Source organism: Lygodium microphyllum, chromosome 6, assembly GCF_053477565.2.
Source record: "Lygodium microphyllum isolate KBCC chromosome 6, Lygodium_microphyllum_v1.1.10, whole genome shotgun sequence".
Classification (NCBI taxonomy): Eukaryota; Viridiplantae; Streptophyta; class Polypodiopsida; order Schizaeales; family Lygodiaceae; genus Lygodium; species Lygodium microphyllum.
Window position 1 is genome coordinate 126,090,595 of NC_141140.1, and position 18,264 is coordinate 126,108,858.

The 18,264-nt window shown below is 40.6% G+C and overlaps 1 protein-coding gene across 1 annotated transcript in view; it reads right to left on the bottom strand.

Annotated features, from left to right (window-relative positions):
• Positions 1 to 1,354: 1,354 nt before the first annotated feature.
• LOC148035093 (glycine-rich protein) overlaps positions 1,355 to 18,264 on the bottom strand; it is a 38,825-nt gene continuing 21,915 nt past the window's right edge. Inside the window, exons 3-4 of the mRNA XM_087680048.1 lie at positions 2,229 to 2,390; positions 1,355 to 2,142 (exon numbers count right to left, since the gene is read on the bottom strand). Of these exons, the coding sequence (XP_087536174.1) occupies positions 1,717 to 2,142; positions 2,229 to 2,390 (588 nt within the window). The 3' untranslated portion in view covers positions 1,355 to 1,716. The remainder of the gene's footprint in view (positions 2,143 to 2,228; positions 2,391 to 18,264) is intronic.

Genomic DNA, 18,264 nt, shown 5'->3' on the forward strand with positions numbered 1-18,264 from the left:
GTCACAGAGGTCCCCACACAAAAAACAAGACTCCAAATTTGTCTATCTAAAGTGCAAGAGATAAAGAGATGAAGCAAAGTCCCATCACATGTACAAAAGACACATCTTCCACATGAAATCTTGCAACCACATGGCACATCCCCAGTGGAACGGCCTTCAATAAGCGATCTCCACACAAACTTTTCCTCGGTAATGAATTTATCCTACCACTTCACTTTGTTATCCCAATCACACCAAGTTTTATTGCCTTTCTCGATAACCCATCTCTTATCCTCTATGACCTTATGGTAGATTTGATTAACCGACCTTTTCTAAAAAACATCAAAATTTCACAATCCATATATATACAGAGCTTTGGCATGGTAAAGTTATACCTCCTCACCATAATACTCTCTCTCTCTCTCTCTCTCTCTCTCTCTCTCTCTCTCTCTCTCTCTCTCTCTCTCTCGTGTGTATGTGTGAACGGATAAATTTTAACCTCCCTCATCATCTCCCCCTCTTTAATGCAAGGGCAACACCTACGAGTCAAGGTCAAACCTTAGCTCTTCCCCTAATAGCAAGATGTGCCCAAAGACTCAAGGGTCTCGTGATGATTCGATATCATCACCTGAGCCAAATCTAGTGCTAAATCCATGGAGCAAATATCTGCATCAACAAGTTCGCAACTTGAAAGTGGAGATTGCAATTTTGAAAGACTCGCCTACCATAGTGCTTACATGCTTAGTAGAACTACAGGGAAAGCCGACAACAAAGGTGACTATAACCAATTAGAAATATGAAGATGAAGTCAACAAAATAACGACCACAATGCAAGATGAGGTGCAAAAGAAAATCAAAACAAGGAAGCAAACATAAGTACAAAAGGAAATTGAAATAAGAAGGCAAATCAAAAATATATGACAAACACGATCTTTTCAACAGTTAATGAAGCAAAAGAAAATTGCATGCCATGTGAGTTTAAGAGGCCTGCAGGGATGGCATGAATGGCATGAAAAAAACACAAGTAGAATAGAGAGCCAACAATATTTAGAGACATACAAGCTGAAGGGCAAAATAAGACCATGCTAGAAGATAAAGATTTCAAGGGGATGGTACCATGGAAAATCATGAAGCAAGCAAAGCCGAGGAACTGAGTAGTAACCATACTAGGAAAAGGGGGTAGCATATAAACTAGATGTAAAAGTCAGTCACACAAGGTAGATGATAAGGCAATTAGCAGCAGTGACTCTGAAACAGTACCTAACACTCATGCAGGTTCTGAACTAAAGCATTCATTTAAAAAAAAGCGTGAAATGTAGCTTTCACTGGTCAAGAAATCAGCCATTCTTTGTGAATGAGGTGAGAATTGTCAGTTTTACTAGAGGGGCGATCAAAAATACACCCTGAAATTTTTAAGAGCAGTGTACATTTATGGTGAACAAATAATATCCGTTTCATAAATAACATTGCTAGATGGAGGAGACTGATGCTCATTTTCAAGAATTCTAAATGTCCACGTGCAATAAGATCCGTGACAAGGCAAAGCAGGAAAGGCCTGATCAACCATGCAGGTAAAGCGATTTTTACTGGAGGCAACTACAAAAACAGAGGCCAAACGACCAAAATAGAGTCGTGAAAAGAAATCCAGAGCATTGATTGGGATGCATACATTGCACAGCATAGACCATATATTGAGAGTTACACCATCTTTACCTACTTAGGAACCTTCAAGCAACATCAAACTGGCACATTAGTTGAAACTCTGCCAGCTTGTCCATTTGCATACCCATTGTACATGGGTCCTCCACGTGTACTACGACCACCACCTCTTCCATACTGGTTTCTAGAGTAATAAGCCCCCTGGTCATAGTGCTGTCCTCGTCCATTACCATAACCCCCACGTCCCCCACGCCCACGGCCATTTTGATAACCCCTTCCTCTAGGACCAGAGCCATAATTATGGCCCCGTGCACCACCTGAAGATCCCTGATAACCCCTCGGACCTACACTCACATTGGGAACATGAGATCGCTGTTGCAGATCCTCCACTAAAACTTCTGCCTCCTCATTTTGTGAAGGCTCACTTGGTGGAACAACCTGCTGGTCCTGTTGTGCTTCACTTGAAGCAGCTGGTAGATCAGAAGAGAGAACTTCACCATCAACCTGTGAAAGCAGAGTTAGAATAACAAGAGTCTACATTCTGAGAGTCTAGCAGCTTTACGTATTCCGTAACAAATTGAATCACAGACCTGAGATATATCTTCCCCAATGCTGTCCTCCGGAACATAAGATGCTACTGAGTTAGCAGTTAACTGAGAGCCTGATACATCTAAACTGCCACCATCTGTCCTTGCTGAAGCAGGAACGTTCTCTCTCGATTGAAAAAGGTGCTGTTGACCTGTGGCAGGATCCTGTCAAGTTGCACAGATATTCAACGTGTTGATGTACTTCTCTAGTAAACTTCAATTTTCCAGTCAACATCTTTGCCACTTCATGTTAGTCCAAAAACAGATACTTGTCTAGCAAACTTCAATTTTCCAGTTAACACCTTTGGAGCTTCATGTTAGACTGCAACCTCTTCCCCTTCTCCCCCCCTTTCCCCGCCTCTGCCCCCCAGGGAAAAAAAAAAAACCTAACCACAGGAATGGCATGGATATCTCTTCGCATTCCACCTCTTTTGTTGTCATATTTAGTGTAAGCACACAAGACTTGGAAGGAAATTCAATGATCATCTATCAAGCTATGATTTCTAGAACTCCTTTAGAGACCTAGAACCTTCGGAAACTGTGACACTTGGTTTCAGGGAACTTGAAAAAATGCTAGTACTGCAATTTTGCATTTGAATACATAGATTATCTTCAAAGGCACCAACTCTGAAGTAGACTGTGGATTCTTACAGTGACAACTGAAATCCCCTAGCAAGTGGACTCGGATAAGGAGAAGGAAACATTAGATCTTAATCGTTTGCTCCAAGGGTTCACAATCTTGTGGCACATCTTCAAGAAGAAGTTGGTTGCACATGCTTGGGTTTAAACAAATACAGCATAGCCAAGAGCTCTAGTTAGAGAAAGAAACATAAGATGTTACAAGCTCATGGCTATGGGCACAAACGGAAAATGGGGAGTGCGTGGCTCAGCCAACTGCCACTTCATTTCTTCGACTTGAGATTGAAGAATTGCCACAAGGGACGAATCTCTATTGGATTTGAAAGAAGAGGAGGCTTCAGGATGTTACACATGCGTGTGTTCAGGTTTAGGAGAAGCAGGACAGGCATCCTCCGTGTGTTAAGGTTCAATAGGAGCATGCAAATCAAAAGGAGATATCCCATTAGAAGCCATGGTATTGGTAAGAGAAAGGAATAGAGAAAAGAAAGAAAGTCTTGGAGAGATGGAGAGAGATGATAATTCGGGGATCAGGAAGGGCGAAAGTGGAGAGCAAAAAAATCAAAAACTATATGCATTTAATGCAGAACTAGAGCCTTTTTTTGTGGCAAGCAAAGAGAATTTTAGTTGTGCAATGGAAGAGGTCTATTACCAAAACGTTTTGAGAAAAAAGGTTAAACCTTATTTGGTTCTTCTTTCCTCTCAAAAAAGAAAATATAAAAGGGGCTAAGAAAAGAGTTTATCCATGTCATAGTTGTAAGTACGAAGGGTACAATAACACTACTGTACGATAAAAACGATGTGGAGGAGAGAGGGAGCCAATGCCATTGCCTGCGAGCCAATGGCTCACTGTTGTACGCGTCATTCTCATATTTGGTATATAGATTCCATTTCCTGAGCATTCTTCTCAGTTCTCTTCTTTGCGGTATTCTTTTGTGTTTTTCTCTTCTGTCCTTATGTTCAACAGTTTATTACAGCATCTTTTTATGCTTCCATTGCTGCATCCAATTCTACTAATTGTTTATTGACTCATGGCCCTTCCTTTCAGCATGGCAATAGCTATCTTCTTCAAATCACCCTATTTGCAAGTTGCATTAATGCTCCAACTGTCAAAAGGATGTGAAAATTTTATTGCTTTGCTTAGCATTTGATAAAAGTTAATCAAACGTGCTAATGTCGCTTGCACATGTGAGGTGTAAGTTAACTATTTCATAGTGTGGGACCTAGGACCTCGAGATATGAGTACTAGGTATACCCAATGTCAAATTTCAATCTAGATCAATTTATTGACGACTAATGTTAGTGGGGTGACATTAAAGACTAGCCATTTATTAATTAATTAATGTCAATCTAAGAGTGAATAATTCCTTCGAGACACTCGGAAGACGAATTGGCCTAGCTAATTTAATTACTAATCGGTGAAATTAAATTTTTAAAAACTGGAATAATTATTAAATTAAATTCTAAGAATTAATTTAGTAAGTTAAATAACGCTGAAAAATGAGATTAGAAGACAACCACTTGACAAAACTTGCCCATGCAAGTGGAAAAAACCTTTTTAGGGGTTGGTGGAAGCCTATTCCAACCAGTGTGAGAGAGGAGGCTGTTAAAGTGCAAGGAGAGGCTGCTAATGTGATTTGCAACCGCTAGGGATCAGTTCTACAACATGTGACAGCAATTTGGAGCCCTCCAAGAGCAAGTAACAACAGCCCAAGGTCCTTCTCCTACAGATGACAACATACACAAGGGGATGGCAATCTTCCTAGTGGTCCTAAGCTGTAGGTGGCAGCTTTCATGGCTGCTCAAACAAGCCCCATGGTACCTAATTGAAGCTCTAAAACTTTGCTCTAATGCTGAAAATTTCACAAAGTGTTGGAAAAAATGTAATGCCTAATCTTGGACAAGGCACGAAGCATACATAGCAAGCTGAGAATAAGGGAATAGGACAACAGGTGGGTCCTTCTAAATCTCTTGAAGCTGATAACTTGCAAGAGGAAGAAGAATTTGATGACCAGTGTAAAGATCAATTGAGGACAACAGCTGAAAAGTTAATGCAATTGGCAAATGATCCTCAACTCATACACTTTTTGAACCCCTTAAAGAAGGGCAACAAAGGCAAAAAGAGGAAATCGCCTTCGAGAGCTTCAAGATAACAAGATGCACCAAAGAGCCAATATAACAACATGATGTTCTAAATGTGGGTAGTGAGCATACAAGCAAATAAAGCCAATGGGGCAATTGATGCATATGCAAGGCCAATTTGGAGGTGCCAATCCAATGTTATTTGGACAACAGGGCATGCATGCAATTATGGGGCAGCCAAGTTATTTTGGTGGTGACACTAGTTTCCATGCTATGGTGTGTCAAGGACCACATACAAGGATGTTTGACACAACTCCTTATCATATGCAACAGCAATGCATGGTGTGCAAGACCCAATGTATTCGAGTATGGTAGCTAGTAATGCATGCAATGTATGGGAAAATGTATCTTGGTACAACTAGTAGTGTACAATTTCCCATGCACACTCACATTGCAATGGTCCAAAGTATGCACATTGCAATGGTCCAAAGCGGTTCTTTTGGTAGTCACTACCAACAAGACTTCTCTCGCAATTCGGATAAAGCTTCACATATTGTACGAGACTAGATTAAGTTTGACTCCAAGGATACTATTCAATCTTTCTTATTTCGTGTCACACAAGTACATGACCAGTTTCAACACATGCAGTTCGCCTTTCCAGAGGCTCATTTTATGGAGACTTATGCCCTACAAGCTTCCTTCAGAGTTTAATGGAGTGGCCAATGCTTTGCGAGCTTAGACGCCATCAATATCCATCAATTTTCTATAGATGTCCTCAATGCTACTTGAGCATGAGACATCTTTGGGTTTCCTACTGAGCACAATTGCCAAAAAGAAGGTTTCAGCAAACAAGGTTTTGAGTCAATTTTGGATCAAGCACATCATTTTGTCTTCCTACGTGAGCTCTCCACATTCTTTCTCCTTTTGTCCATCCTCTTTCTCAACTCATCACTCCTCCTACCTATTGTTTGCTTTCACCCTTTCACATCTATTGCTGTCTACAGCCCTGAAATTCCATATCCTATCCTTGAAACTCCACATTCCTCGTCCTTCAACTTCCCAATCCCTTTCCTTTCCTATCCATACTATTTCTAGCTGTTTTCCCTTAGATTTGGTGCTAATTTTCACTATTTCCAACAAGCAATTCCTCCCCTCTATTCATCCTTCACTGTCCACACTGATTTGAGTAAGTTTTTCCCACTTTTGCTGCCAGTTTTCCCTATTTTCAACAAGGTATAACTATGATGAATCACACCCCTTGGAAGTGCCACATGCAATCCCTTCCAAGGAAACTCTGTAACCAACCTTCCTCCTTGGATAAGGAGATAAATAACCTGATTAAGCACTATTTACAACAATTAACAAATTCACAAAACTGAAATGTGCACTTTACCATATAATCTTGGAAATTGGACACCTTGTTAGCCCCAAAACCGACACCCCTTTCGATATTTATTTAGCTTAATTGAAGAAGTTGTTGCTGTACAATGGGATTCTCCCAAACCCTTATGGTATTCCAACTCCCCTTGCTGCCCAAAATGACTAGCAAGCCTTCAATCTAATTCGCCCCTTGATTCGGCAATCAATTGGCCTTCACCTACTTTGATGTAGATGGAAAATGCCCCAAATTCATTGATTTGATAGTCCCTCCACTTGAATTTGACTGAAAACAGCTTCAACCCTATTGGACCCAAGTCTTGGAGCTTCCAACTTCTGGCATGCTTCTTGAGGCTACTGCTAAACCCTAATTTCTACTGTAGATTAGGCTTTACAACAGAGAAATCTGAAATTTCTCAGCCTCTGGTGATCTCAATGTTGTAATCTTCAAAGCAACACTGTAGAAAGACTGGCAGATGAGAGAGAATACTGAGGAGAGAGAAAATTCAAACTTTCTTCACAAAGAACTAAAGAAAAACTGTCATTTACTGCTGCTGCCCTATCTCAACAGCTTGTAGATGCTATCACCTGCTATGGATTGGCCTTCTCCTACTCCTAGCTGCCTCAAAAGGTCTTCCATTGGAGACAAATCACACCAACAACATCTCCTCCCCCTCTCTTGCAAGCTGAATCCACTAAATTGTCTCTCTCTAGTCTCTAAAGACGTTTTTCAGTCTTACATGGGCATTTTTTACAAGCGGCAACCTTCCCAAATGGTTTTTCCAGATTATCCATAATTAAATATTAATTTTCAGTCTTTAAATATTAAAAATCAATCTCATATTTATTTCAATGTCATCAAAAATCATCTGACTGGTCAATAATTAAAATTACTAGGCAGCTTCCATTCTCGAGTATCTCTCCGCCATCTTTGACCATCAAATTGGTGTTAAGTATCATTAAACGCCACTTCTCTAGTGTCACCAACAATTGACGCTTAATGGCCAAATAAATGACCTAGGCCAAAAATTGCCACTAAATACCACCACGTACTTGTGCGGCATAACTTATAACAACTTTTGCCTTTGATATCCCGTGATTTCCTCGAGTCCCATGCTTGTAAATTTACTCTAACCCCATTTACACCTCACATGTGTAACATTTACTTAACCATGTGATCAAAAATTAATCCACATGTTAAGCAAGGTTTCAAAAATACATGCCCTCATGACAGACACACTTTGCAGCCACACGCACATCATTAAAGACTATGGAGGTAGCAGTGGCTCGAAGGGGTGGAATTGCAACTACGGCCATGTCATACGCACAAGGAGTATTACACAAGTGAAGGATCATCTTAGTTGTAATAGTAGTAAGGATGTTGATAATTGCAATGATATATCTGATGATGTGATGCTAGTTTAGAGCATTGAAGATGGCAACACCTTGCAGTTAGTGCACCACATGAGGATGATACTTTGCAACCAAGTACACATTCTACGATTTCACCTACTCCCGTAGGTGGTAGTGCCTCAAAGAGGGATAGGAGTGTACATGGATATCGGTGGCAATGCAAAGGCCACTGGGACAAGTGCAAGTTCTTCTGTTGAGGATCCAACTGCTTCACAGACCACAAAGGCAAGTGCATGCGCTTCTATTGAGGATCCAACTACTTTACGGACCCCTTTGCCACATCTTAGGGGTATGCAAGGTGATAGTAGCTCATCAATTGGCACACGTATCACCCAGAGGTAGCAAGAGCTACAAGAGGATCATTGGACCACATAGCAACATAAATTATGAATCATAATAGATCATAGATTCATACATCTTATTAAAAAGGTGAAATTAGAATGAATAGTCAATAATTCGCTCATTTGTCTCGAGACATGAAGATATTTCTTTCGAGTGCCTCTCCAATCCAATCTAGGTACTCGTACAGAAGGCCTAGAGTACTACCCTCCATATCAGTTATCCTGAAAACTGTGTAAATGTAGTCTTAGGCTAGTCCCTATCATCTTATACATATAAAAGCCTTAGGCACTCCCTATCGTCTCATACAGCCCACTCTCTAGAGAACCATTATCAAGAAACCTTGGCAAACTCTAACAAGTCTCTCCACAACAATAAATATTTAAGCAAAGTGAATGGCTAATGGCTTCACGATTTGCCCTAAAAATGACAAGCACTCTAGGCCTCTGTCACAAACTTTACCATGCTTCTACCTCTCTTAAAGAGATCATCTATTCATATAACCTTTTCCAAATCCTCCATGAGTAGATTCAAACAATGTGATGCGCATGAAGCCCACATGATCTTAGCAAACTCACTCTCTAACAAAGCACCCATAGCCACATAGTAATTGCCATTGTCAGTGAGAACCTACAATACATTCTCTATACCAATCTCCAAAATGACACCCAAGAACATGGTCCCTTTGCAAGAGGACGAGGAATTATACACATTCCTTCTCCTCATATCTGTCCATCCATCACACAAGCTAGTACAACCATACTTCTACCAAGTAGTCTTCAAATGTTGCATCTCTAGCTCTACAACTTGTTTCTCTCTAAGAAGCTTATATTTGCACAAAGCCTCATAGGAGGAGCTCTCCCACTCACATCCAATCCAACTAATAGCCCCAACGGTCTAGTTCCATCTATTTGTACATGCAACATGGAAAGGCATGGCACACTGAATAAACAATCTTGTGATCTCCCAAGTAGCCTCTACCTTTACTTGCTTTTGAACGACTGTTGTGATACTTAACATTCCCATGGTACAGAAGAGAAGATATGATTGGCTTAAAAAACCAATCCATGCTGTTTTCCATTGCTTGCATCCTCTTTGGCACAATGAGGATCAATATGCAACCGAGGAACTTGAAGAGGAGCTACAACATTATCTTTGTAAGTGGACTAATGGAGATGTTTCCATCATTAAGCAACTTGGGGATGATCTCCTCAAGTTTCGTAATCACACTCACATTTACACACCCCATAACAAAGTTACGTGAGAGACAACTCCAACCTCTATCTTGGTGGGAGGAATATGGAATTGTGCTCCAAATTGGTGAGTAAAGTTTAAATGAGAAACATGTTACATCATACAATGATACATGTAAGTTGTAACTTGCAACATAAATAAGTGTGTTCAATTTCTTATCGTTCTTTTATTGGAATTGGCAAAAAAGAATGGCTACCCATATTCTCTCGCAAGATTGCGGTAATAATCCTACTCAAAGAAATCGGAGCACATTGGCATTGTTTCACAACATAAAAAGAAATAAGTTGAACTATTGAAGACTGCTCATCTTGAAGATTGGTTTTGCCATTGTAACTTGCGCGTGATTGAGAATTCAAGGTATACACTTTAGCCAAAGTAGGTAAATGTAGATAAGATTAACATAGAGAAGACATCTACAATATGCTATATAAGAAGATGTCTGCACCTGCATATCGGACACAGTCTCGGCGTACATCAGCTAGAGCAAGAGGATCTTCACTTCAAGGTGAAGCTACTTCTGCCTCTACATTTTCAATGGTTGATGATGATGATAATGCCTCTTCTTCCTCTACTTGCAACACTAGTGCTCCTACTATTAGCCCGAAGAATGCCAAAACAGAGATGGCTTTAGATGATGGATGCTACATGACTCTTATGAATCATTAGATGACGAATCATAAAATAATGATTCATAGACTAGTTATTAGTTGATCATGTAGATTCACGTTTATAATTCACTGCCGTTTGGATGACTCATGAGATATTGTGATACATCATACATCATAGATGTATTTCTTTTTCACTCACTATTTACTGAGTTTCGACTCATGAGTACTCTCTTTTTTGAGCGTATACGACATAATATGAGTCTATAACTATTCACTTTTGAGCTTCAATCTTGAGTTTATTGTCTATAACAAGTTATAATTTACCGTATTAAGCTGAATCATGATTCATGCAGGCTTTAAACTTGTCAATCTTGATTCTCTTCTAAGTTATAATGTTATATTCTTGAGGAATTTAAGTGTTTTAATGTAGAGGTTCAACTAACAAGTGATGCTACTCCACCAAATATTTATAATTATATTTATGACTATATTATTTCTATTTTTATAGCTATACTTTATGACTATATTATTTCTATTTTTATAGCTGTACTTTTTGAACTTATGTTTCCTTGTTTTGTCATTTCAAACATGGGCCAAAACTTTGTTTCACGACTCCAAAACGTGTTTTTGTTTCACCATTCTGAAACTCTTGGCAGCTATGTCGATCAAGCTTCCATTGAAGACTAGTGGTTTCCATGAGGCCTCTACAACTTCAAAGAGAGGTGATAGGAAGAAGAAGAAGGCCCAGTGTTATGACTGTAGACAAAAGGGGCACTTATGCACGGATTGCAAAGAGTTAGCAACTTCAAGAAAGAAGGAGAAGAAGAAGAAGAAGTATGACTCGAACTCCTCTACTAAGTCATCCTCCTCCCCAAACTTCAACTTAGATCCTCTGACCATGGCCCAAGCCAAGGGGCACAAAGATCGTCTTCTTCAAACTATGGGAAGGACTCGGCAACCCCTCCTTTTGCTTCGAGCCATGGCCCAAGATGGAGCGCAAGAAGATCATCTTCTTCAAACCACAAAAAGGCCCTAGCAACCCCTCCTTTTGCTTCCAACCATGGCCCAAGCCGAGGCACAAGAAGATCATCTTCTTCAAACTGCGGAAAGGACTTAGCCACCCCTCCTTTTGCTTTCTAGCACAAGTGTTGTAATCATCCCTCACAACTCTTCTATGCCATAGAGGAAGTGTAAACGGATAGCAAGATGGGGCAAATGCGCCTCATCTATACAAGTATGTAAGTGCACAAGTCCCAAAGTAGCACATCTCTGACGCATCAACTAAAGTATGGCATGTTCAAATCTTGGAGCTCGATTTGACATACAAGTTCATGATGGGCTATTATTTGAAAGAGAGTAAGATTGACTCCTAGTCCGAGCTCACATGAGGAGACACTTTGGTGGTCTTTCCATGGTCACATATGTTTAAAGGCATTTTTAATGAGACCGTCTTGTATGCTACTACAAGACATTGTTGACAAACACAAAGATCTATTATGACTCTTCTCTATTTTCCGAGTTCTTGTACGATCGACATCGACCTTGGATTTTGTTTGTGGCACCCTGGTGGTGGCTTGATCAGCCATTGTCTCGGTATCTATACTCCTATTCTGGAAAATGATAAGTTATCATCATTGTATCATTGCATTGTATCAGATCACCCATGATTGAAGAGAGGGTGTTAGTTGTACGGTCAACTCATGTGAATCTAGCTCATGCTTGATATTTCTAGGCATGTTAGGCATTTAAAAGCAGTCATTATCATATGTATTTGGGCACTTATTGCTAGCCGACCAGCATTAACCTTTATATTCAAATTTCTCCTTCTCATTCAATCATTATCACCTACACATTCTATGGAGAGAGGGAACCAATGTCATTGCCTGTGAGCTAGTGACTCGTTGTTCTATGCATCATTCTTATGTTTGATTTATGGATTCCATTTTGTGAGCATTCTTCTGAGTTCTCTTCTTTGCAATGTCTTGTGTTTCTCTCTTCTATCCTTGTGTTCAGCAATTTATTACAGCATCTGTTTATGCTTCCACATACGGTATTGTTATCCTACCTTTTGTTGGGAATAAAGGCCTCGTGCCTTTTAAATGTGCCTTTTAAATATATATATAACAACCTAAAGGCACACTCTCGTCATTGTACCTAAAGAATGTGCTCACTCTCTACTCTGCTCTCTCTCACTCTCTCTGTCTCTCACTCTCTCTGTCTCTCACAGCGCGTAACGACAGTCTATCTCGATCTTCGTGCCTAACCGGTCCCTACAAACTAGTATCATAGCTAGCAAGGAGATTGCCAAGGTGTTGCAAGAGTCCCAAGTGGACTCAAGAGTAGCAATTGACAGTCGACAAGTGCAGGGGAGTTGCAAGCAGGCTCGTGTGCAAGAGAGGCAGCCGACAGGAGCAAAGGGCAATCGACCGGTTCACGCTAACGACCAACGGTGCTGATGGACAGGAGCCACGTGACTGACAGGTGGCTTTATGGCTATGCTAACAACCAGTGGGGCATTGACCCGCGTGGCGACGACTAGCGGTGAGCTAGCCAGTGTCTGCATCACACGCGGCTGTCGAGCGCCTGTTTCTGCGCAACAAGATTGCAACTACTACTTGACGGACGGGACCCGCATGGTTCGAATAGGCAATGTCAGCCCTGATGGGTCAATGGACCCGTCATCCAATCTTTTTTTTCCTTCAAAAAATCTTTTGAAATTCCGTCCCTCTAACCGATGTTCGTGTGCGTAAGCACAAAACTCAGATTTGTGCCAAAATTTTGGGGCTTCTCCAGACTGAGTAATGTTCAGGCAAAATTGAGGCATTTGTGTCAGAAATTGCAAACATTGTGCGTATTTGAATTGGGAATTTCGCCACAATTGTTGAAATTTTGCTCATCTGAGTAAAATTTCTCAACATTGGACCCATAAATTTGGGGCTTTTCCAGATTTGGGAAATTTGATTCGGGAAAAGCAAATTTGTCTCAGAAATTGCAAGAATTTGTGACATTTTGTCCCCGACATTTAAGGCTTTTCATGTACACGCACAAATTGGGCTGAAATTAACCCAATTTCTCGACATTGAGGCTCATTGGACCCCGTGCAATTTGGGGCTTTTGTAGTTTGGGCAAAATTTGTGCAGCATTTAGTCATTGTACATGCAGGTTGAATTCCACACAATTTGGACATCAATACTTGGAAAATTTTGGGGGTTTTACTGAAATTGCTCTATTTTGGCAAAATTGGACTGTTCTATGCATGACAGAGAAAATGCAGATGTGTGGTTGATGCTTTGAGCACAAAATTTTGGGGCTTTTGACCATTCGTGTCAAATTTTATGCCCATGGGTACATGTACAACAAAAATTGCAGCTCAAATTTTGGGATTTCTCATGTAATGTGATGCATATGCCCTTAGAACAGCTGTAATCAGTTGCATAATGTTGTAGCACATGGTTTGGTGCTTCTGAAAATTTATTTACAGATCTGAATTCTGTGCTTCTACATGGTCATTTATCGCTGATTGGTACTTGTTTGTACCTTGGTCACTCACATGACAATTTTGGGCCTGTATTTGCTGGTTTTTTTGTCACATTTGGGCTGAAAATCATGGCTGGCAGCAATGACAACAGGAATCTCATGCACATAAAGAAGCTTGAAGGCGAACATAACTTTGCAGTTTGGCAACAGCAGTGTTACAATATCCTGTTGTAAAAGAAGCAAGCAAAGCCGATCAAAACCAAAGGGGCAAAGCTCGCGGACATGGAACAAGACAATTGGGATGAGTTAAATGAGTTTGCACGCTCAACAATAGAGCTATCAATTTCTGATGCCTTGCTGTTCAACATTGAAGGTTTGGATTCTGCATATGCTATATGGACTAGACTGGAAGAACTGTATGCACAAAAGAGTGCTGCAAGCAAAGTGTATTGGCTGAAAAAGCTTATGGATTTGCGTATGAAACAGGGTACAGCAATGTCTACTCACTTGAGTGAGTTTAACTCCATTTTCAGCCACCTAGTTGCCTTGAAGTTCATGATTGATGAGAAATTTAAGGCTACTTTCTTGCTTTGCACTCTACTAGAGAGTTGGGATACATTCAGGACTGCTATGGGCAATTCTAATGTAATCCTTTTGTATGCTAATGTAGAGAGTGCTCTACTTATGGAAGAGATGAATCAGCAAAACAATGCATCCAATAGGTCTTCAAATGCTTTGCATCCTAGGGACAGATCACAACAAAAGGGCAAATATGATGGCAAGGGACGCAGTAAATCACATGGCAAAGGTGTTGAATGCCATCATTGTGGCAAGAAGGGTCACTTTAAACGTGACTGCTACAAATGGAAGAAAGAGAAAGGAAAAGGCAAGAATACAGATGATAGCAAGGGAGAGAAGGACAGTCAGCCTAAGAAGAGCAGTGTAAAACTTCAAGAGGTGAATGTAGTCACTCATGACCGTGACAGTGGGAGTGACATACTCTTTGTCTCTTCACACTTTGGTGCACATGCTTTACTTGCAGATATAAATGATGACATGCATACCTGGATTCTCGATTCAGGTGCTTCCTTTCATGTGACCCCTCATCGTGAGTGGTTCTCGGCCTATACAGGGGGTCGACATGGTGTTGTGCATCTTGGGGACAACTATGCATGTGAGATTGCGTGTATTGACAATGTGCAGTTACAGTTTCAGCATGGCTCTGTCTTTACACTTCAGCATGTACGGCATGTACCTCAGCTCAAGAAGAGCTTGATTAGCACAGGGCAGCTAGATGATAATGGTTTTCATACCACCTTTGGTGATGGAAAATGGAAGATCTGTAAGGGATCTAGGGTTATTGCCAGAGGTTGCAAGAGTGATACTTTATATCCACTTCATGTATCTAGTGTGCGTAACCATGTTGTTGTTGTGACCGAGTAGCCAAGCGTTTCTTTGTGGCATGGCCAATTGAGACACATGAATCAAACAAGAATGAAAGTGCTTTCTCGTTTGGATTACTTGCCTTGTCTTCGTTATGCTGATTTGAGCATTATGATCATTGTATTTATGGCAAACATGCACAAACGTCTCACAAAAAGTCTCTTTCTTTGAAATCTTCTTCTCTAAAGTTAGTACATTCAGATGTATGTCAAATGCCAGGATTATCTTTGGGGGGAAAGAAATATTTTGTCACCTTTATCGATGATGCTACACGGAAAGTATGGGTTTACCCTATTCATAGCAAGAATGAAGTACTTGACAAGTTTAAAAAATTCTTGGCATTGGTTGAAAATCAGAGAGATAAGACACTTAAGTGACTTCACTCCGATAATGGTGGGGAATATGTATCCAAGGCCTTTCAGTCATTTTGTGACACCAGAGGGATAAAGAGGGAGCTCACTGCCCCTCATAATCCGCCCCAAAATGGAGTTGCAAAGCGTATGAATCGGACCATGCAGGATAAGGTCCGTACGATACTGTCTCATGCTACATTACCCCATGGTTTTTGGGCAAAGGCTGTTATGACAGTCGTTCACTTGATTAATCGGTCACCAAACAGGTCTTTGGGGAAGGGGGAGTTTCCCAAGAAGCGTGGTCGGGCAAGCCATCTTCATATGCTCGTCTGAAAGTGTTTGGCTGCGAGGCTTTTGTGCACATTTGTAAAGAAAAACGCAGCAAACTTGAGCCAAAGTCTTGAAAATGCATTTTCTTAGGATATGGTGACGAGGGTAAAATGCAATATAAATTGTGCGATCTCGAGAAAAGAAAAGTAGTACGCAACAATGATGTTATCTTTCGGGAAGATCGCATGCACAAACAGCCCGAAAAGACTGAGGAGGTCCGTAGGGTTGTATTTCGAGAAGAAATACCTTTTGGACAGCAAAATGTGCCCGTTGTACAGCAGCAAATACCTGCTGTAAATGAACCTGTAAATGCAGGAAATGATGCTGGAAATGATCAGCCAGCTATTGCCCATGAAAATGAGCCATTACATGTGCAGGAACAGCCAAGACAGCAAGCTCTTAATGCTGATTTGCAGGCCGAAATGCCAGGACAGCATGCTGAAAATGGAAATTTGCAGGAATAGCCTGCAAAACAATGACCATTGGCTTAGGAGATCGTCTAGGGCTACAAGACAACCTGACAAGTTTGTTCCTGGTGCAATTAATGTGGCTAATTATGTCATGTTGACAGATTGTGGTAAACCGTCTTGCTTCAAGGAAACAATGGACAGACAGGACAACAAGAAATGGTATAAATCCATGTTATCAAAGATGGAATCTCTTGAAAAAAATGACACTTGGGACTTGGTGCAGTTGCCTAAAGGGCAAAAAACCCTTCTATGCAAATGGGTTTACAAGATGAAGGTCACTTCTAGTTCCTCACCAAAGTACGAAGCAAGATTGGTTGCAAAGGGGTACAAGCAAGAGCATGGAATTGACTTTGATGGGATTTTCTCTCTTGTAGTCAAGATGACTACATGAAGAACCATTTTGGGCTCGGTTGCAGTTGAGGATATGGAGCTCATACAGATGGATGTAAAGACTGCATTTTTACATGGTGATCTACATGAAGACATATATATGCAGCAGCCTGAAGGGTTTGTTAAACAAGGGAAAGAAAAAATGGTATGTAAACTCAAAAGGAGTCTGCATGGGTTGAAACAAGCACCAAGAGAATGGTATCATAAGTTTGATACATCCATGCAGTCCCAATGCTTTCATAGAAGTCAAGTGGATCACTGCTTGTACACCAAGAAGACAGCAGATAGCAGCTTGATTCTCTTGGTTTTGTATGTTGATGACATGCTGATTGCTGGCAAGGTTCCTCATGCCTTGGATTCATTGAAGCAAAGACTTCATGGCAGCTTTGACATGAAGGATCTTGGTCATGCAAATCACATTCTTGGCATGCAAATACTCAGAGATAGATCGAAAGGCTTACTCTATCTATCTCAGCAGAAGTATATCTCCAAAGTTTTGCAACGTTTCAATATGGAGGGGAGGAAAACAATTGGGATTCCATTGCCTCCATATGTGAAACTTAGTGCAGAGGACAACCCTACATCTGATGATGAGAAGGCTGAAATAGCCAAGATACCATATGCTTCATCTGTTGGCAGTTTGATGTATGCTATGGTTGCTACACGTCCTAACATTGCCTTTGCAATGGGAGCGGTTAGCAAATACGTGGCAACCCTTGGCAAGAAGCATTGGGATGCAATGAAAGGTATTATGAGATACCTCAAAGGCACAAAGGAGTTGTGCATTTGCTTTTGAACGCAAAAGGCATCTGTTGCTGGCTTTACGGATGCAGAGTGTGCTGCTCATGCGGACTGCAAGTCAAGTTGCAACATCATGAGTCTCATTCCAAAAACAAAATATCGAAATTCAAAATGAATAATAGTATATCATAAATAACTCATAAATGAGACTAAAGTCCTTTAATTATCGACTCTCAAAACAACAATAGCTACTAGATTAACAAAGTTCAATAACTAAACAAAATCCCAAAAAAGTAAGCCTCTCATCCAAAGTCTTGAGCCCTTACTAGTCATTACTCATCATCATAATCGTATTTCACATTGCCCAATAACTTTTTCAAAAAAACCATGTTCTTGGTCTTTTGAAAAAAGATTTCAAAAATATTTTATAAGTTTTGAACTTAAAGAAATGTGTTTCTTTGCTGCTATTGAAGAGTAAGAGAGAAGGGGTGGGAGAGACTTAAGCCCAAATAGATCGATGCTTGAAGAGAGAGAGAGATGGAAGAAAGAGCAGAGAGTGAGAGCTTCACCACTAAGAATCAAGATCCAAGTGATGCGTAGAAGAGGGAGATGAAAATGGTAAATGCTTGTTGATTTGGTATGGAAATATGGAGAGAACCGTCTTTAGTAGATGAGACAAGAGAGTGGGAGAAAAGAGGAATCCAAGAAAAGTCAAACAATCAGCGAAAAATCAAACAATTAAAATGGGCTAGATGAAATCCAAGGGGGTTGGGGGGAGCACATAGCTGAAAAGGGGGGAGGGTTGTAGTATCCAAGGCTTTACCACCCCCTAAAGTGCGACATAAGACATCACAGTTACACAAATGGGCTATCAAAGCACATTTGAGCAACGCAAGGACACACCAAACAGAGTGCCTAAAAGTGCCTTGTTTCTTCCTATAAATCCGTAGGATACTATAGATACAAATCACACAGAACAAATTGGTCCGTACTATGTACAAGGGCAACTACAACCCACGCTTATTAAATGCATGACTTGTCCTCCACATTCACAAACCAAGAAGGGAATCGACTATAGTATGAAAGTCAAACCCCCCCCCAAACTGGCAATTACCGCTCCTTTCTG